Genomic DNA, 23430 nt, shown 5'->3' with positions numbered 1-23430 from the left:
AGTATTGATCATAAATGAAACAAATGGCTAACAAAAGGCGACAACATTACGTGTGTGTATATATATATATATATATATACATATATATATGTATGTATATATATATATGTATATATATATATATATATATATATATATATATATATATATATATATATATATATATGCGTATAAGAGATGCAACAAAGAAGCAGTAGTAACAACAACATAATTGGATTATATCACAGATTTATGAATATAAAACTTAAAAACATCTTTTATGTACAGAATAAAATTGTATACAAACCATACATACATATATATATATATATATATATATATATATATATATACTTATACATATATATATGTACTTTATATTTATATATATATGTATGTATGTATAATGTATATATGTATGTATATGGTGTTTACATTTGGTATATTTGAATTTGTTAACAAGCTCTATTTACAGTACATGTATCTCCATATGAAAATTTAAAGCTAGACTAGAGCTAGCTGAATTGTTGAAGAGAAAAAATAACATTTGAAAATAACAGAAATAATAAGAAGAGTTATAATAAGAGTAATAATAATAATAATAATAATAATAATAATAATAATAATAATAATAATAAATCACTGATGAAATACGATAGCTTTATTAATATCTATTGAGGAAGCGGGTTGAGTAGGAGAGGAAGATAAAGTACTGCGTGCAACTGAATGGAAGAAGGTTGGGTGCATTCGGCTGGATGACAGCAAGTGAGGATGGAATGGTGAATATTATTTATCTTTATAAATTAATCAATCAATCAATTAATCAATCAATCAATCAATCAATTAAACAACAAATCAGCCAACCAACTAATCAGTCAATCGATCGATCGATCATTGTATTCAGTGTTTATTAGCAGCAGAATCGAAAAGTTTAATGAATAAAAAGAAAAAACAATTGAACTTCGAATGCAACAATCGTACAATCATTCATACGCAAGTGTTAACTGGTCTATTTAGAAAAAAACTGATGTTCCTTGTCGAGATTTATGAAAGCTGTTTCAAAGCTACCAAGTTCAAATGCGTCGCGAAACTTTTACTGAATCTGGCCTATATTTTTGAGGTAATGAACACAAAAGTGAGTCATCTATTCATACATCTGCTACTCTATGCAAATGCGCGTGTGTGCGCATGTGTATGTGTGTACATGTGTGTATGAGTGTGTGCGTGTGTGTACATGTGCGTATGAGTGTGTGCGTGTGTGTACATGTGCGTATAAGTGCGTGCGTGTGACAAAGTAAAATTTATTCTATCAACCTCTGCACTACTTTTCATTCGCCACTAAAATATTCATCCGCAGTAACGAGGCGTTACCTTCCTGGGTGGAACCTGGTGAAGAGCAAAATCAGCTGGCACGCACAGCACTAACAAGAGTTACGTCATTACTAACTAAAAAGAGTGACGTCACAAAAAAGGAGTGACGCCATTACTCTGGAAGACATGGGATATCCTCCCGTCAACTATAAAAAACACTATCAAAAAATATAAAAAAAAAACCTGGAAATTAAAACAAAATGAGAAATTAAATTATGACAACAAAAAAGACAGCCAGTGAAAATAATATAACAACAATAGAATAATAAATAAATTAGAACGACCATACTACCACAAATTCAACGAACTAGCCGTCTCTGATAACCATGTGAAACATCATCAATCCTTCAAATTCAGCCACCAATCAAATTACAAAAAAGAATCTAAATTATATACACACACACACACACACACACACGCACATCAATATATATATATATATATATATATATATATATATATATATATATATTTATAGTTAATTATGTTATATTGTGTCGGTAGAATTTATAGAATATTGTAAAAATTATGGTCTATTACCAACATATATATATATATATATATATATATATATATATATATATATATATATATATATATATATATATATATAGATACTTGTGAACATATATAAGGATTACATATTCAGGTGGGTTAAATAGTCAATAATAAAAATGGTTGCATAAGCATGGAGATATGTGGGAACAGACAGACAAACCAATAAACAAACAAGCAGACAGAGAGATAGATAGATAAATAGACAGACAGACAGAGAGGTAGATAGATAAATAGATAGACAGACAGACAGACATAGAGACATATATAAATACATACATACAGACGGACAAATCAGAAAAGTTAAACAAGAACATGAAGAACAGTGTGTACATGGGCGTGCACAAATATTTGTATTCAAAATTCTTTCTTGTCTGTCGGTAACTGCAGAAAGGAAGAAAGCACGTGAAGGGAAAAAGAATGATGGAGTCAAAGACTAAAAGAGCACGAGAGAGAGAGAGAGAGGGGGGGGGAGGTCATTGGAGACTGAAACACCAGAAAAAAGAAAGTAACAGCCAAGATGGAGGAATAAAGAAAGAGGAAGCATTGAGGGCGAGATTATTGATGAGAGAGGAGGTGGAAATGAGATTAATCATGATCGTTTGCCTATCCGGTAAGGAAACAAACAAATCATTTACAATATCTCAATATCTCCGCTTGAGAATCATGAAAAAAAAATTCATTCTCAGCCATATCGTCATCGTTGCTTAATTTCGTCACCAGAGAGTATCACCATGGTAACGAGGCTGACGTCATCATCACCGTCATCATGTATGACGTCATAACTAAACTTTACTTTCTGGAATGTTGTTATTGTTGTTGTTACTTCGCTGAGAGAGAGCGAGTAATGTTCTATCGATCATGGCCTGATAGTCTTCCAGCGGCGTTGACGGTGACGTAATAATGGGCGGTGGTGATAACGATACTGTTGTTTGTACCGGAAATGGTGTTGATGATGATGATGATGATAGAAAACAAGATGATGATGATGATACATGGTGGATGTTGTTGGCTACTAGGCTTGAGACATTAACTTTGATGTTGTGGCCGCGAAGTTTGTTTTTATTGTTGTTGATGTAATTGTTATTATTGTTACTATTACTATTACTATTATTATTATTATTATCATCATCATCGTCATCATCATCCTTATAAAACCCATCATCGTCATCTTCGTCGTAAGTAGCATATAAGTTTTTCAATCCCCTGAGCTGGACGGCCAAATGCTTATTGTAGTTATCACCATTGTTATTATTATTATTATTACTATTGTTGTTGTTGTTATTGTTGTTAGTGTCATTCAACAAGCCCACAAAAAAGACGCCATTTTCGTCGAGATTGTTGCGATTATAAAGACATCCGTTCGCTGTCAGTTTGATACTAGGCAATTTGGAAATGACGTCAACATTACTATTACTACTATTATTATTATTATTATTATTACTACTACTATTATTATTATTATTGCTAGTATTATTTTTATTACTATAATTAATAATGTTATTATTGTTATTTTTAGTAAGATTATAATTAAAATTGTTGTTGTTGTTGTTTTTGTTGCTGTTATTACCAAGGCGAATGTCGTTGCCACATTTATCAGTGGTCTCATTATTATTACGATTATCATTATTGTTATTGTTGTTGTTATTGTTGTTGTTGTTATTGCTGTTGTTGTAATAATTGAAAAATGGCGGCTGAGAATGTTTGCGATAATGCATGCAGTGCTTCGATGTTAGTGTTGTTAACGCTGCAGATGAAGTTAATAGTGACGATTGCGATGATGAAGTTGTAGATGATGAAGTTGATGAAGTTGCTGCTGCTGCTGAAGTTCTTGATGATGACGTGCGATTATCATCACCGCACTCATCAGTTAAAACGCATCTGGCATCGTAGCTAATACTTCGATGATGATGATGATGTCGATGATGGTGTTGACGATGATGATTATCACATTTATGTTCATCATTAATCTTGTTATCATTAGTGGTGTGGTGGTGGCAATGATTAAAGTGATTTTCGCGACTAATATCATTAACATTGTGATGATGATGATGATGGGGATTTTGAAGCTGGTGATGACGAGTTGGCGAACTTGTGTGTACATTGTTGTGTACATTGTGGTTCATATAATTCTGGTTGACGTAATTTTTTTCGTTTGTGCTATTTTTAACGTTGTTGTTGTTATTGTTATTTACTGTGACGTCATTGCTGTCGTTGAAGTTATTATTGTTGTTGATGATGTTGTTATCGTTGTTGTTGCTATTTCTAACATCAATGACATTTACAATATTATTATTATTGTTGTTGTTGTTGCTGCGATTTTTGCCAACACTGTAGCCACTCACACCGTCGTTACAATCATTATCAGTATCATTACCATCATCGCCCATTTCGTCATGCGATCTTTGATGATGACAATGATGATGTTGTTGTTGCTGCTGTTGTTGCTGATGATGATGATGAACTATGCAATCGTCACCAACATTACGAAAGTTATTACTATTATTATTATCATTATTATCATTATTACTATTTTTATTATTATTATTATTATTGTTGTTATTATTATTATTGGTGACGTCATGAGCCAGCAGATTGATCATAGAGTTTGAATTCCTCTTAAGACCATCACAGTAATCAACGAGATTGTAATGATAATCATCGTCGTCGTCGTTGTCTTCGCTATCGTTTGGAATGTAATACTTTCTCCCTGCTGAACTACCATCAGCACCACCACTACCACAATTTCTTTCACCATTTCTACAACCGCCATCTACAGCATCAACATTACAAACATCACAATCGCCACAGTAATCACCGCCAGCAAGGTAATTGCCATTCGTTTTTGCTGTAGTAGTTGTGGCTGCTGGAGTAGTAGCTGTGGCTGGAGTAGTAGCCGCACCACACAATTCACATTCAGAATTGTAGTTGTAATTAACATCAGCAGCAGTAGTAGTAGTAGTAGTAGTAGTAGTAGTAGTAGTAGTAACAATGGATTTACATTTTGGAAGTTTTCTGTACTTACTAAGAGACGACGTGTATGACGATTTCATTTTGGTCATCGACGATTGAAGATGTTGTTGCCGATGAAGTTGCTGCTGTTGCTGCTGTTGCGAGGCGACGAACTCGCGGAGGTAGCGCTTCGTACAGCTGTATCCTTGCTGTTGGTGTTGTTGTTGTTGTTGTTAGCGATGTTAATGTGTTGTTGTTATGATGTTTTGTAACAGTACAAGCGGATGTGTTTTATAGATTTTATTGTGTTGTGGTTTTGTTTTAATGTCATTGAAATTATCGTTTGCAGAGTGGATGTTCTGTTATTAAAAAGGAGCAACATACATCAACAACTACACCAACAACAACAACAACAAACAACAAAGACAAACATCGATCATGAACTCTCGATCTCCAGGTTCGATTACGTAGTCATTCGTCCCGATGTAACCACAGTTAATGGGCACTGTCCTTAGGCTATCATTCTCCTGTCGCCAATTGTATGAATTACTCGTCAACAAATGTAATTATCAATGTTGTATATTCTATCATTGAATATTATTGTCACTTAATTAAAAATGATAATTATTATTATAATTTAATAAAATTATCACTAGAGTTATTTATAATTATATTTGGATTGATCAATTTGAGTTTTTCCAGTTATCAATTAATTAATTAATTAATTAATTAATCAACTAAACAACTGACCAACCAACCAACTAACCGTCCGACCGAACAACCACTAACCAACCAACCAACAAACCAACCAATCAACCAACCAACCAACCGACCAGCCAACCAACCAACCAACCAACCATCCAATCAACCAGCCAATCAACCAGCAAACCAACCAACCAACAAACCAACCAATCCAACCAACAAACCAACCAACCAACCAACCAGCCAACCAACCAATCAACCAGCCAACTAGCCAACCTTAATCCTAAGCTTTCTCTGCGAAATGAGTAACGTCTCGATGGCAGTGACGAAGTAATCACCAAAATTCCGAATGTCTACGTGGCTCTTGTTCCAAATCTCGTAATGGTCCAACATGTGTCTGGCGCCCTCGCCAACGGAAGAGCACAACTCTTCCATAAACTATGAGAATATCAATCAGCAATCAATCAATTAATTAATTAATCAATTAATTAGTCAATTAATTAACATATTGATTGATTAATCATCATCTATAATCGTCATCGTTGTCAACATCCTCATCGGTTTACTCACATCTTGTTTGCAGAACTGCTTGTCGTGCATCTTCCTGATTGCCATCTCGTTCTTTAATCTGGCTCTGTTTGTGTGATTTTTTTTTGTTTCGTTTTCATCATCATTATTGATTGATTGATTGATGGCATGATTGCTTGATGGATGGATGGATTGATTGATTGATTGATTGATCGATTGATTGATTGATTGATTGATTGACTGATTGATTGATTGATTGATTGATTGATTGATTGATTGATTGATTGATTGATGGGATCGATCGATTGATAGATTGATTGATGGATGGATTGATCGATCGATTGATTGATTGATCGATTGATTGAACAGTTATAAATCCGTCAACCACATCCAGAATATCGTCATAAGTAGCATAACGTGAAACCACGTAAAAACACACCACACCACGTAACATGACAGCACTCAGAGTTGAAAAATTCCGAACCTAGCAAGTTTAGTGTTGGGTAGGTAGGTGGGTTTGTAAGGAATCTCCATGCCGAATAAGGCTTCCCATATTTTATAATCTATTGGCTTTTCCGACACCTTAGAATTTCAATTTCGAATAATAATAATAATAATAACAAAGGCAATAATAATAATAATAAAAACTGACCACGTAAAGACCAATTGTGCTTAAATTTGGTGGCTCTAAAACCTTGTTCTCATCAAATAATGAGGTTTTTGAAAGATGTTTCTGGTGGAGTTTCGTTTCATTTTGATGCTGTTGTTGTTGTTTTGTTTCATTTTGTTGCTGTTGTTGTTTTGTTTCATTTTGTTGCTGCAGTTGCTGCTCGTGATCAAGGAGTTGTTGTTCGAGAAGTAGTGACGGTCGGTGTTGTTGTTGGTTCGTATCACAGGAATGATGTTTTTTGCTTTTGTTCTGTTTACTACTACTGTTGTTGAGTTGTTGTTGCTGCAGCAAGAGTTGTTGCTCCTGTAGTCTGAGTTGCTGCTGCTGAAGCATCTGTTGCTGTCTCCTCTGTAGACTGCTGTCGTTCGTGTAGAGTTCAGGCTCTGTGTGTACGTACATTGAAAGTTTAATCATCATACTCATCAATATAATCATCATCAGAAATATCAAAATCACCATCATCTCAATCATCATCCTCATCATCATCCTCATCATCATCCTCATCATTTTCATCATCACAACTGACCATCGAAGCAATGTATGGGATACTGGTCCAAGAGTCCACCGTCTGTATATACACATTCTCTACCGGTCAGATTGTATCTTACAGCTCGAAATACAACTGCATGAGTATGTATGAACGTTTGTATGTATGTGCGGTACATTTGTATGTATATATTTGTATATTTCTACAACTTTACTAGAAGTGACGACGACAGACAGCCACAAACAACCACAAACCAGGAAAAGCCATAGACATATGGACAGCATCTCTAATTGGAAGATTTGGAGTCGTAGTTGTCGTACAGTATTCAGAACACATTCGACTCAAATTGGTCACAACAATGCAGAGTTCTACGTTTCGTTTCGTCTTTAACTGTTAAATTTGTTAAATGATCAGGATAAAATCAATTAAAGTAATAATAATAACAATGATAATAACAATAGCTACCTCTAGAAAAGTGATATCTGGACTGCCAACTTTTTTCTTCAAATGTTCACCATAAATTTCGTAGAACCTCTTGGCAGGGTGAATACCATACTTGTTGCAAACTCTGGGAAGACAGCAACAACACGCACATGTTTGGTCTATGGGTGAAATTACGTTTGTAAGTAAATAATAACTACAATTAATAATGATGATGAACATGATGACGACAACATCAGAGGAAGAAGACAACAATGAAGCAAAGATAATGCTGAGAGGGTTGCACCAAAAATAACAATTTAGATCACATTACGGACACACACATACACACACAAACACACCCGCACACAAACAAACACACGCAGGCATAAATATCATGTCAGAATATAATTATACTTTTTATTGCTTGACAGCCAGCCAGATAAATATAGGTTGCCAAAACATAAATAAATAAGCAAGAAAATACCACACCATTACAAAATTCTTACAAATAATTTAATGATTAAAAGTAGAACTACAAAGAAAGTTCAAAATATAATTCATTTATTAGGCATTTCAAGTATGACTGATAAGAATAAAAATCAGATCGAACCCTTCGCCATAACCTACTAGACCACTAAATGTGCACCTAGTTCTGCATACCTGGTACTATCTTTTTTGATGATTTTTTTTCATAACCCAGCTTTTAAAGAGCCTTCTAATGATGTTGGCAGCGTATTTAAAGTGCAAGAAGGATAAAATTTATGTAATCAATTTTCTAGGAATACGTGTGTCAGATCTATGTGGCAGTATTTTGTTTTCATCGTCTAAATCACACATCTGTAAACGTAACTTAATGAATGGAACCAAAGCAAAATAAAAATGTAATTGTTCCTCCTATCAACACACACATATACAAACATGCAGATAGATAGATACAAACGCACATACAAACATACAAAAACATGTACACAAGCACGCACACAAGCACGCACACACGAGCAAACAAAACAGAACTTACCATGGAACAACCATTTGATATCACATTTGAAGACGTCCGCAATTTCTTGAGGTGAACAACCAACTGCTAACAATCCTGTAGCAATACATATGACATGAGTATTGAGTAATGCGTTCGTCGTTTGTGTGTTTGTTTGCTTGTTCGTTGGTTTGTGTGTGTTTGTGTGTGTGTATGTGGTGTGTGTGTGGCGTGTGTGTGTGTGTGTGTGTGTGTGTGTGTATGTGTGTGTGTGGTGTGTGTTGTTTAACTATGTGAAATTTTTTTTCTCAAAAGTATCTCATGTAGGCACTTAAATGCAAAGAAGATTTACGCTATGATATGAAACGCGTTACGGCCACAAAAATTTTCAAAGTGGAAAAAAAAGCCATTCGATTCTTACCTAAAAACAAAAACAAAAAAAAAAACAAAAAAAATACCAAAAACGTTTCAAGGTCTTACAGCAACTGCTAGACAATGTGTGGGTTGTTGGCAAACTTAATGTTGAACAACACCAACCATTCATAATAAATAGTGAGTGCAAATAATACAGGTGTACGTGATAAAACTCACACACCTACACACACATACACACACACACACATACATACACACACCTAATAATGTTTTACGATGAAACAAGGAGAAACAGTGTAGACAAATCAATAAGCTACTAAGTAATGGTAAATAAGTAAGTTAGTCTGAGTAAATAAATAGTGTAGTGTGTAAGTACAAAAAATGTCAATCAATGCCCCAAAAACGTGGTGATTAAAAGGGTGAAAATGAGATTAAGAATGAAATTTTGCGTGAAAATCGTTGAATATATTGGGCATACTAACATGCCAATAATTTATCAATATTTATATGGGATAGCTGTTGATAGCAAACATAATCCAGTAAAATATTTGTTACTATTATAATCATCATTTTCTTCGTCATTGTTTTCACATAATCATCATCGTCATTTTGTAATCATCTGCATCATCCCAATCGTCATCTCATCCATCTTAGCAGCTTGAAACAAGGCATGGTCAACAAATAAGAAGAGTGAAGTATGAAGAGTTACTGTGAAAACCACTTTGAGATTTAATGATTTCAGCAACCTACTTTCTGCTTATTGACAAAAATATATTCATCTTTCTCTCTCTCCCTCTCTCTCTCTCTCTCTCTCACTCTCTCACCCTCCCTCTCTCTCTCTCTCTCTCTCTCTATCTCTCTCTCTCTCTCTCTCTCTCTCTCTTACTCCATCCATCTCAACTGAATTGCACTGAATTGCATTTTCAAGTTTCAAGTTTTCTTTTAAGCCTGTAAAGACAGATATAAGTAAGGGATACAAAGATACATAACTGGGCCATAGACTAAAAAGTAGTCAACGGACGCATTGAGTCTTCAGTAATGTAAAATATTTAAATAATTGCAGTCATTCAGTGATTTTAGTTATAAATACAACAGCAATACGTACGCACGTACACACGCACACACACATAAACATACTTATACGATCGTGTATCATAATGTTGAAGACTACATAAATAAACAGCATACACCCCCCCCCCCCACACACACACAGAGTTCAGTCCAACTGCAGACAACAAACATTACAAAGGCAACCAGCCAACCAATAAGCTAAAGAATGAATGAATGGATGGATAGACCGTAGGAAAGAAGACATAATAAATAAATGAATGAAAGGAGGAATAGATGGATGGAATGATGAAAGAATGATAATAAAAATTATTAGATACATAGTAATGAATAGAGAGCATGTTTCTTTAAACAACACAAACTTTCACTCACAACTACTACAACCATAACCAGGACTACAATCTTTATCATTCATTATCATACTTATCATCATCAACATTTATATCATCACCCTTACCGTCATCTTTATCATCGTCGTCGTCGTCGTCATCAGCAAAATAGGTTTCTAACATTAATAATTACAGATAATAGTTATAGGAGACGATTTTAGACACAAAACAACGAATAAATTAATAAAAGAGTTTATCTGGAGCTAGAATGTAATAAAGAAAAATGTGAAGAATAATTTAAAAAAAAACAAATAATAAAAAATAATACAAATAATAATAAAAGAGAGCTATCATTCACCATAAGCAAACATTATTAACTACTACTACTGCAGCAGAAATATTAGCAAGGGTAAAAAAATCAGTGTCAAGGACAAGAAGAAAAATAAACAACAACCGTGGTGGCGATGATAACAACAGCAAATCAAACCATACATTACGTAAGCACTCATCACTTTCCATATCATTAATATGCCAACACCATATCATCGTCATCAACAATAACAACAACTATATTGCAACAACAACAACTACATTAAAAACGACATCTCAAACAACAACAACACTAACAAAGTCAATAACACCACCACTAACAACAACAAAAACACCGCACCATCACCAAAAACATCAACTATACCATCTACTATAACTACAACAACAGCAACAACAACAACAGCCACAACAGCAATAGCGGCGGCAACGACGGCAACTACAGCAGCAACAACAACAGCCACTGACCGGCACATATAGCTCCAGCACTGCTTCCAGCTACTTTCTTCAACTTCTTCAAGATGCCACAATCTTCAAGGGCCTGTTGTTAAGGGAATTTTTGTGTTTTGGTTAAATGAATGAATGAATGAATTATTTAATGAATGAATGAATGGATAAATGAATGAATGATGAATGAATTGATGAATGAATAAATGATAGGCAGAAATAGGTAACGTGTATATAATTTTTCAACTAAATAATTTCCAAGAATTGTGTATGGAAACTCATGGGAATTAGGAAAAACATTTATTATTATTATTATTATTATTGTTAATGTTATTATTATTATTATAATTTCCAAAGTAGGAAAACAGGCTACAAGCATGCTGAGTGAGAAGCCATTGAGGATAACTTTTTTTTTGTCTGTTTACAAAAATTTTTTTATTCAAGTTTTCCAGATTATTTTTTACTCCAATGGTATAATTCTTCATTTTGGCAACTTGTTGGCTCACTTGTTCCCTCACTCACTCACTCACTCACTCACTCACTCACTCACTCACTCACTCACTCACTCACTCACTCACTCACTCACTCACTCACTCACTTACTCTCTCACTCACTCACTCACTCAACTATTTATTCATTCATTATTTCCTTCATTTATTCATTCATTCATTTATTCATTCACTAACCAACATACATATTCATCCATCAATTCATTTGTTTCAAAACTTATCCATTCGTTCACTCATCCATCCATCCATTCATTCATTCATTCATTCACATACTCATTCATCTTTTCCTCCATTCATCCGTCCTCCTTTCCTTCACTCAACCATCACTCAATCCTTCAATCATAAACTTACTCACTTTTTTCTACATGCACACACACCTGCACTGGAAGAACAGAGCATATCCAATGCACACAAACACCTACCTGTGTCTAGCCAGTCTAAGCATACATAAGCAAAAACATCAGCCCATATATAAACCTACATAAACATGTATGAACACTTTCTTTTTTTTAGATTTGTATAACACTGAATGATATCCTATCCTATCATATCCTACATCATATCATATGATATTGTATCGTATCGTATCGTACCGTATCGTATCGTATTTATTATCAGATTATATCAGATAATATCATATATCATATCACATCATAACATATCATATTATATCGTAACATATCATGTCATATATCATATACCGTTTTTTTAAAACTGGCTCGAAGTATAGTAGATACTTTTTAAAACAAGAAATATAACATCATCTCACTGTTATCAGCAGATGGCATTATCTATGAAAAGTTATATCAATGAACTATAACAATCTTGTTAGCTTATTAACACATTAATCTACCATAGGAAAATAAATAATTAATTTATTATAATAATAATAATAATAATATTATACTGAAGTTCTATAAAATAACAAAAGCTGAAAGGTTTAAATAACAATGAAATGTCATGAACTTAACAAAAATAAATAAAAATAAAAATATCAATATCAATAATAATAATAATAAAACAATTATAACAAAATAAAAAGTAATAATTACTAGAGCAAAAAGACAAGGCAAGTGAAAAAAAAAATTGAAGAAAAAAACGAAAAAACATACTAATTGCATAGAAAAAAAACCACATCAGCGAAAACCATCTGAAAAATGGTTAATATATGTGCCTGCGTATGTGTGTGTGCGTGTGTGTGTGTGTGGTTCAGTATGTATAAGTATAAGCCCAGTAACAGTACACAAAACATCAATAACATCCACAAAGAAATACCTCATTTATTATATTATAATATGGGCCTATATGTGAAATATGTGGATGCTTTTTAACCAGACCAAGTAAATATTTAATGAAGTTGCTAAGTGCCCCGTTGCTTTGGTGTGTGTGTGCGTGTGATATTTGGCAGTGAATCATAATACTACACACAGATACTAAAAATGTTAAAAAATATATAATATATGCTGCAATGAGAAATATTCATTAAGTGCATGTAAACATTTGGAAAGTATAGTGTGAATGTATGAATGAATACATGTGTATGGTGACCACACATGTGATAATCCACAAACTCAACCTTTTAAAAACGTACATACATAGATTTTTTATAGCCAAACATATGTACGTACATACACACATTCTTATAGCTTTTAAAATGTTTCCAAGGAACATGAAAGCCAACCTAGTAAATAAATGAGTGTGTGTGTTGGTAACAGGAACACACACACACACCACACACACACATACACCACATACAAACACACAAACAACGTTCAATCAAGCATACCTGCACCGGAGCAACGATGAAAACAAACATCCACTCAAACAGTATGGATGTATGTTTCCATAAACAAAAAAGTTCCACATACAAAAAAGTACACATAAACACATTCTCTACTCACATTCACACACGCTCTATTCTAATTTATAAATCACAAATACAAACATACACATGTGTGTATACGTACAAAATGTAAGAAATGAATGCAGAAAACAAATGAAAACATGCAAGAGGCATGCTGAAAAATGTCTGTTTAAAACACTGATTAATATATACGAATTGTTTTCAGTAAACAAATGATATGTTTTGACAAAACAGTCACGTATGTACAGAGAAGGAGAGAGGAAAAAAGAAAAAGAGAGAGAGAGAGAGAGAGATTGAAAAAAAACATTAAAATTGGTCTAAGATAATAGGTGCTCACAAGCGGAATTGATCCCAGAACCTTCAACGCTGTGACACAACAACAAACAAGATATAGCATACCATGAATATGAAAATAGTTGTGTAAGAGGAAATAGAAGAAAGAGAAAGGAAGAAAGAAGAGAGAAAGAGAGAGAGGAGAGAGAAAGAGGAGAGAGAGAGAGAGAGAGAGAGAGAGAGAGGGAGAGAGAGCAAACACAGTAAATAGTTATGTAAACAAGAAGAGTAAATAAGGTACAAATCTTTTAAATACAACGTTAAACATTACATTTAAAAACATCAGAATGAGCAATACGCAAGTTTCTTGAATGTCTCCTTCAAAGAATAAAAACTAATAACCATTTTAGAAAATAATTCTTGAGAAATTTTCAAAATGAACGAATTCTAAGTGAAATTTTCAAAGAAAGGAAAACAATAAACTACATGATGAATGTATAATTAATTAAGTACTCCCCATGACAACAAACACAGACCACATCTCATCATCACTCTCGTCACCATTACTCGAAGTTAGTTAACAAGTTCATCTAACTTTTTCACATAATTTTATCACGTCTATCATCAGCGTCATCTTGAAATATCTTATCACTTCAAGAGCTATAACTTGGCTGAAACTTGGCTAATCAAGTACCGTAACAAGTTCTAGAAAATGCACACAAAATTATAGCAAAAATAACCTTCAAGTGTTAGCATACTAATAAACGGATGTGAGAGTGGTTATAAAAAAAAGTTAAAGGTCATTAAATTTTACAGCATCAATCACACACACACACACACACACACACACACACACACACGCACACACACGCATTTTTGCATTTGAATCCAGATAAAACTAGGCGGTTTTAACTATTACGGAGCAATGGTGTAACGGTAAAGTGCCTGGCACTTTTACTGCAGAGACCGGATTCAACTGCAGAGAGATCCCAGCCTATCACGAGCATGCAATGTGTGCGGCGAGTTGTTTCACACATATTAACGTACACTTACGTGTTTGCTGTTGATGCATCTGAAAAAAGATTGAAAAGAAATTTCTAACAAGCAAATAAATAAATGAATGAATGACACACCACAATGCAGTTCATACATAGTAGATGGCAATGAATCTTAATTATTAAGTATATCAGAGTGGTTAAAGCATTGAGATGTGTGTGTGTGTGTGTGTGTGTGTGTGTGTGTGTGTGTGTGTGTGTGTGTGTGTGTGTGTGTGTGTGTACGTATTTATATTTAAGGAAAGGCTAGGTAAAAATTTGGAATAAAGAAGCTGAAAGTTTATATTTATTAGTACAAGCATTAAAAATATGCAATAAAAATTTGCACCGGTGGTAATAAAATGTAAGAAGATAAAAGGGAGAGAACAATACTCAGTAGCATAGTATCACCATTGACAAATATATAAATAAATGAATGAACAAATAAACAAACACAAGCTCACACATTAACACATACATATAGACATACATTAACACATACATATAAACACACATTAACACATACATATAAACACACGTTAACACACACATATAGACATAAATTAACACGTACATATAAACATACAATAACACATACATATAAACATACATTGACGAATACATACATCATCATTAATGAAAACAGACATCTAACATTGTTTAATAATTTCTTATAATTATTATAAAATTACTTTTAACATTCAACTGACAAATGAAATGATTGAGCTAAAGAGGATTGTGACAATGATGAAGATGATGATGAAGATGATGATGAAGATGGTGAGGATGATGATGATAACAATTATTCATTATTAAAGTCACAAGGTTCATAACCAAATATGTCAAATCAATTTATGAGTACCAAAGTTTCTTGGTATGTGTTATGTGTGTTTTAAATATGTGTATGTATGTGTGTGTGTGTGTGTGTGTGTGTGTGTGTGTGTGTGTGTGTGTGTGTGTTTATATGCATCTAAATGTGTGAAAGTGAGAATATATGTAAGATATGAGTTTGTCATATATGTTTGAATGTGTATATAAGCAAAAATTGTATATATGTTTATCTAAAAATTTACGCTTGAGTGCATAGTTTTGACATTACACTATAGTGTGTAATATATCATTGTGTGTGTGTGTTTGTGTGTGTGTGAGTTTGTGTGTGATGTGAATAAGAAAGTATTTATAGAAATACCCAATTGTTGAGTTTTTTTCTGTAGCTGATCAAATGATAATAATTAATGAAAAATAAATGCACTGTGTTAATAACAGAGCCTGGCTATGGAAAGCTGCTAAGTTAATAGCAAAGGGAGACATCACATTACTTGTTTGTATGTATGTTTGTATATATGTTTGTTAATATGTCTGTTAGTATGTTTGTAATTATTACACAATAAAAGCCAAATGATAAATTAAATAATGTAAGTTTACTTTAGAAATTTTTTAGAACAAATAGATTTTTGTAATTTTGAAAATCAGAAAATCAAGTTTAGAATTATTAGCATACAATTGAGGAGTTTCTTATATCCTGAACTGAAAAACATTTGAATGTGTAATAGGAATGAACGACTGAACGAATGAGTGAATAAGTGAGTGAATGAATAAATGAATGAATAAAGAGATAAATTAATGAATGAGTGAAAGAACTATTAAACAAACGAATGAATGAACAAATCTTCTAAAGTGAAATAAATTAGCAACTTCAGGGCAACCAATTGATAATACAGATACAAAAAAAATGAACCATCGTACCTCAGCTTGATAAAATGAGTACACACAAACACACACACACACACACACCACACACACACACGCATACACACATAATATACATAAATATACATATAAGCAGATACAAACTATGACTATATATGTAGTGGTAATGTTGGTAAATTTTAAAATAACATCACTTGAAAAAATTTCTATCTATAAAATTATGTGTGCCTGCGTGTGTGCATTTGTTTGTGTGCGTGTGCGTGAGCGTGTGTGTGTAAGACATCCTTGAAAAAGTTTCATATTGTAAATGTGGTTGACTTGAAACTAGAAAAAAATGATTGAAACTTATTAGAGATAACGCAATTCAAAAGAATATAGATATATATAGATAAGGATGGATTAAGATACATTTCATATCTAGATATCTATATATACCTATTAGGTTTAACATTTGCCCATTTAACAAATTAGTGACAAAAACTGCATATATTGTTATAAAATAGTATAGTTATATATTAGTGTTAAATATCCTGAAAACCATCAAATTGTGCATTCCCAATAAGATGACAATTAAACTTGAATGAATGTGCACAATATTAATGCTTCAATAGAAAGAAATAAACACTTGGCAAGATTTGAGGTATTTTACTTAAAAAAAATGAAATAAAATGAAGTTGAATGTGATGAGTTTTTCAATGTAATACTGAAAAAAACAACAACAATGTGAAAGGAAAAATTTATAAAAATGATTAATAAACCATTTAAAAAAACATGAATAAAACAAACACACAAACACAAACAAACGCATACAAACATATAAATGCATACAAAACATACAATACAACAAAAAAAGAAAAAAAAGATACAAACCTTGAGTGATCCGATGAATGCATAACCCTTGCTACCGCCACCAGACATGACAACATTTTCAAATGGATAGTTGGGGTACGTCTTCCAATTCCAAACTTTTTCCATCGAAAAACCCGCATCAGCCGTTATCGATCTTACCATTCCCTGGTGATGCTGTTGTTGTTGTTGGTGGTGATGGTGGTGGAGAGATTGTTGTTGCTGTAGTTGTTGTGAAGATTCTTGGTCCTGAGGTTGTTGTTGTTTGTCTGAGTTTAACTTTGAAGAGTTTGTCGACAGTTTAGCTGCATTGTTGCTGTTATGAAATCGATTCCAGATGCTCAGATAATTAGTAGGCCAGAAGTTAGAGTCGATAGGCAGAAATTTTATAACATTTTTTTTTCTTCTCACTTTCTTCTTCTCTGACTCGGGTAGATAATCAATGCCATGTACGATAAATTCATCATGTAGCTTCTTACTTTTTGATTGTCTTCTGGGCTTAGTAGAACAATCTGCTACTGCAGCAGTAGCAGCATTAGAACAATCTGGTTCTCTATTCTTCCTGGAATGACTTGATTTTGATTGTGAAGTTGGAGATGTTTTTGCAGTTGTTGATGCTCCATTACAGAGAGAATGTGTTTCAATTAGGGAAGAACCTCCTCCCTGATGTTCCTTTTGGACCCCTGCATGGTGAGGGATGGTGGATTGGTTGTGTCCCATGCTCCCCTCATATCATTTGTCTGATAATGTCTGAAAGAGAGAATCTGTTATACACATCAAAATAATATAAACAAATGTAAACCAAATTAAGAAAGAATCAGTGAAACCTTACAACTCAACAAAGAGCTCATTAAATGAAGAAATCCAATTATTTTACCTTTTAAAAAATGAAAATGTATAAACAAATTTAACATTTATATTAAAATCGTATTATTAATGACTACTTGTAAAAATAAAAATTTAATGTACAATTGAATTTTGAATCAAATTTTCATCTGGTGAGAACTAATCAAACTCATAACCAACATCATATATATAAATAACTTAATCTGTTCTTCCTCAGTTCCCAGAAAGTGTAGCTAAGTAATTAAATTAAATAATTGCCCATTTGGAACTAACCCAAGAGTAACAGTAATGGAACAGTAAAGTAGTTTCAAGAAAAAATAAGAAACTTCTTAATGAAATTATTGTGATAAGTCACATTTATATATAAAAGATAAATTGATGAATCTATATAACTTATATTGTGAAAACATATATAGCATAATAGCATTCCATATATATATATATATATATATATATATATAATATAAATTATAAGTCAATAAAACACTTGATGATAAAAAAATAATTAAATTGATAACATAAAATTAATAATCTATGTATTAATATTTGTATAAAATATCAATAGCAGTAATATCACTTGGTATTACATATTATATTATGTTATTAGTTGTTAAATTATATTATATGTAAATTATAAATTATATAAGTTGGTTATATATGTATAACTATAATAATAATAATATACTTACTAGATCTACTAATAATTAAAATTTTAAGCTCTTCTTCTAACGCTAACTAACCCTAACCTAACTGAAAATAAACTAAATAAACAAACTAAACTCTCTAAACTAAACTGATTAAACTAACTAAAGTAAAGTAAAAACTAAACTAAGAAACCAAAACTAAATAAAATAAACTTGAAATACACTTTTTTCATTAGTTTAGTCCTGTTCTAATTCATTTTTAATTTTTTTAATAATCTTCTTAAATCTTAAAAAATGCCGATGGCGGATTAAAAAAAATTAAAAAATGAAGCATTTAAATTCAATCAATTAGACTAACAAAAATTTGCCATAGAAGCCATTATTATAGTTAACTAGATTTACATTTAAAATTTAAACAAATAAACTTCTTTATCGACCGTGTAAAATGAAAAAAAATTTCCCAACTCTTTATCAGGTGTACTGCTCTTTTAAAAACTTACAAACCCACCATAGCAAATGTTAAATAAATAAAAAAATATTGTTTATTACTATTTATTAATTTAATAGTTTATATATTCAAATAAAAGTAGTTAGAAATTAAACATAAAACTAACTTTAAATCGGGCTTTCACGTTTTAAAAAATATAATTATTTATCTTTGTATACAAGTTTACTTAGTGTATTATCGCTAGGTTACGAAAGAAAACATCTCTAATCTACTAAAATGGACAGACTTGATTAAATTTAAAATGACTAAAATATAATTATTATTTTCATTTTTTATTATCAGTGGTGCTCTATTGTTGTTCCTTTTTTCAGATCCATTTAAAATTTGCTTTTATGTGCAATGAAATCAACAAGGTTAGTAATGTTTTTTTTAATAATGTCACTGACATCATTTAAAAAACTAGACAAAGACTGACATCATGTCTGTGTTAGGTTTGTGAAATCATTGTATAGTTCAATTCTTAGAAGTTCCACCAACAACTACAAGTTTTAATTTAAAAAAAAATAACTTTTCAATTTAAAATAAATTTTATTTTTAGGAATGACCTCATAAAGAAGGACATCTTCGGCCGGCCAAGTCCAAAAGATGCTTTTCAGGACTACCAAGAGAAGACACTTGACGCTTGGGACGACGGTGAGGACGACTTACTGAGACTTTCACTCTCCAACAAAGTCCAACCCAGCCAAAGAAATCAACAAAACATATCATCCAATAAATTAGTGAACTCCAGTTCAAAATCATCCTTATCGAAAAATGCAGTAGCAACCACTGGTAATAATAATACAAAACTTACAAACAATGCTGCAAATGAATGTTAGTTAAATTTTTTTTCTCATTTTTTTGTTATAAAATTTTATTCCGCTTAATTTAAATTCTGTTAGTTAGTTCAATCTAATGCAATAAATAATTACTATTCAATGAATATCATGTTTTTAAAACTTCATTTCTAACCCATTGTCTGTATCACTAACTAATAATAATGAGTTGCATCAAAGAACGGTCTGTTATTCTAACTGCTTTCACTTATTACACAGATTTATTTTCATTCAACAAATTCAGGCACACCTGTACTAAAAAAAGTTTCATTTCAAAAATATGTTTACAGTTTTATTTCCTTTCACAATATTTAGCCACACCTGTAATTACGAAGCAGCAGCAGCAGGGTTTTCAGGATAAACCCTCCAAGCATCTTTCAAACTCAGCAACATCTTCCAACAATCAACAAAATACACCAACATCATCTTCGTCATCCAATCAACATAACTTCTTCAACAATGACAAAGCCAAGTTAGATAAATTTCAGTCACTGATGTTAACGCCATCGTTAGATTTGGACGAGTTGAAAAAGTTAAGTTGGTCTGGGGTGCCCTCGAAATTTCGACCTATTGTTTGGAAGTTGTTATGTGTAAGCTATGTTATGTTATTGGTGTATGTGTGTGTGTGTGTGTTGGTCATGTTATGCGTTAGCCGTGTTGTGTGTTAGTCCTGTTGTATGTCAGTAATGTCACGTGTTAATAATCATGCTGTGAATTTTTCATCGTTTCAAATACTAACAATACCTACATGCGATACATACACCCTAATCAACAAACCAACCAACCGACCAACCATCTACGCATACAAACAATCTTAACGATGGTTTCGTACCATACAGGGCTACCTCCCAGCTGCCCAGGACCGACAGGGAATAATTTTGGATAAGAAACGACAAGAGTACCACAACTATCTGGAACAGTACTACAGCACCAGGCACCAGGAAATACACCAGGAAACGCATAGACAAGTTAATCCCGCTTCTTTTTTTCAGATAAATTTAAAACTGTATCTGAGTTCTTTGTTAACCCTACTGAATAACTGTATCATAACCTAATGTATATGGTGAAATGGTATAGATGTGCGTGTGTATGTGATACTGGCAGATACAGATAGACCTACCTCGCATGTGTCCATCCATTCCTCTCTTCCAACAAGAAACTGTTCAACAGGTTAGCTGAATGGAAGAATGGATGGATAGGTGAATGGATGGATGGATGATGAGTGAGTGGATAGAGGAATTAATGGATGGATGGTTGGATTGTTTGACTGTTGGATATATAAATAGATAGATATGCGCATGCATGGATGGATGAATTGATTGATGAATTATTTGATGTTTGGATGAATCGGTGAATGAAAAGTTAATGGAAAGTTTTTAATCCCACGATCACCAACACATAGATATTCGAACGAGTGTTGTACATATGGGCTATCCGACATCCGGCCAGTGGCTACGTTCAGGGTATGAATGACCTCATGACCCCATTCTTTGTGGTCTTTCTCAATGAATATATCAGTCAAGGTCGAGGCTTTTTGTGTCATAGTGCTGCTTTGTACTGTTGTGTTGTACTGTTGTTATTGAGATTAAAATATTGTTGACTGCTGTTTGAGTTTCGTTTGTAGTTAGGTTGTAGTGCGTGTGTGGCTCTGTGTACGTGTGTTTGTGTGTGTGTATGTGTGTGTGTTTGTGTGTGTGAATGTGTAACCAACAACAATGATATGATAACAGGCTCCACAATAGATACATTCAAAGTGGATACACTATCTAGAAGTGATCTCCAGAAGTTAGAGGCGGATTGTTACTGGTGCCTGTCCAAACTTTTGGACGGCATTCAGGATAACTACACCTTTGCTCAGCCTGGGATACAAACAAGGATCAATCAACTGAAGGATCTCGTTAGCAGGATTGATGGTTGGTTCGATGGTGCATGCAGTTGGCTGGTTGGTCGGTCGGTGCAGATGACCAGCTGATTGGCTCAGTTGGTTTTTGCGTTTGATTGGTTCGTTAGATGGCTGATTGGTAGGACTGTAAATTGGTTGATAGAATGTATCATAGCAGCCATCTATCCATCCATCCAATCAATCATCCAATGAAGCACTCAACCAACCATGCAACCAATTAGCCACACTGCAGCGCCATCTGGAGCAGCATCGCGTCGAGTACATCCAGTTCACTTTCAGATGGATGAACAACCTGCTGATGCGTGAACTTCCTCTTAGGTGCATCGTCAGACTCTGGGATACATATCTTGTTAGAGATAAATGCGTAGATGAATGGATGCATGCATGGATAAATGGATGCATGCATGGATGAATGGATGTATGCATGCATTGGTGGATAGATTTATAGAACTACTACTATTATTACGTCATCAGTCAGAGCAGGATGGCTTTGCATCATTCCATTTGTACGTCTGTGCTGCTTTTCTGACAAAGTTCTCCACGCAATTGCAACGAGAGAGAGATTTCCACGTGCGTCATGATTGTGATGATGGCGGTGATGATGATGATGATGATGGTGGTGATGATGAAGACGATGATGTTGGTGTTTGTTTAGTTGGCGATAACATTGAAATGCTTCATAATGTGATGAGTGTATAGAATGGGAATGAAAGTCACATATAATTGTTTTTCATCTAACTGCCCATTCATTTTCTCACTCGTTCAATCATTCACTCAATCATTCATTCCTTCGTTCGCTCATTCATTCACTCATTCATTCACTCACTCATTCATTCCTTCACAGAGTCTGATGATGTTACTACAAAACCTTCCTACACAGCATTGGAATGACGAGGAGGTAACCATGATTCTGGCAGAAGCTTACAAACTTAAATTTTCCTTTTCCGGGGCTCCGAGACATTTTGTCAGTGAAGTTACCAACTAAAATGCGTGTGTGTGTGTGTGTGTGTGTGTGTGTGTGTGTGTGTGTGTGTGTGTGTTTTTCGCTGTATATAAAGATGTATATGACAATATAGCATTGTATAACAGTGTATTGTATATATATATATATATATATATATGTAGCAATACAGCTTATATTTCAATATAAGTTTAATATCTGATTTGTTTTTGAGATTTACTAATTAATTAAATAATTAATTGGTTAATTGTAATTGAATCAATTAAAATTTTTTAACTGTTATTTTTTTTTGTAAAAGTATAAATCTGTTGTTTTTAGTATTTTAGAA

The 23430-nt window shown here is 33.1% G+C and overlaps 2 protein-coding genes across 2 annotated transcripts; one reads left to right on the top strand and one right to left on the bottom strand.

Moving 5' to 3' along the window:
- Window positions 1–2690: 2690 nt before the first annotated feature.
- Window positions 2691–18145, bottom strand: HELRODRAFT_180285 (hypothetical protein; the record flags this gene model as incomplete). The annotated part of the gene is made up of 16 exons (XM_009029599.1): window positions 2691–3652; window positions 3998–5066; window positions 5289–5384; window positions 5917–5997; window positions 6130–6193; window positions 6572–6669; window positions 6740–7140; window positions 7284–7379; window positions 7499–7634; window positions 7710–7846; window positions 8686–8821; window positions 9905–9966; window positions 11211–11283; window positions 12831–12872; window positions 17450–17602; window positions 17837–18145. The coding sequence occupies 16 exons, from the start codon at window positions 18143–18145 to the stop codon at window positions 2691–2693; spliced, it is 3915 nt and encodes a 1304-aa protein (XP_009027847.1).
- Window positions 18146–20699: 2554 nt separating this feature from the next.
- Window positions 20700–23105, top strand: HELRODRAFT_121441 (hypothetical protein; the record flags this gene model as incomplete). Its single annotated transcript, XM_009029598.1, has 8 exons — window positions 20700–20828; window positions 21078–21206; window positions 21343–21408; window positions 21641–21755; window positions 21969–22151; window positions 22363–22490; window positions 22616–22711; window positions 22986–23105. Coding segments are annotated over 8 exons (966 nt in total), but the record flags the coding sequence as incomplete, so codon positions are not given.
- Window positions 23106–23430: the final 325 nt, after the last annotated feature.

Source organism: Helobdella robusta (assembly GCF_000326865.2).
Source record: "Helobdella robusta unplaced genomic scaffold HELROscaffold_60, whole genome shotgun sequence".
Classification (NCBI taxonomy): domain Eukaryota; kingdom Metazoa; phylum Annelida; class Clitellata; order Rhynchobdellida; family Glossiphoniidae; genus Helobdella; species Helobdella robusta.
Note: the sequence above shows the minus strand (reverse complement) of the source record. Positions and strands in the feature narration are given on the sequence as shown.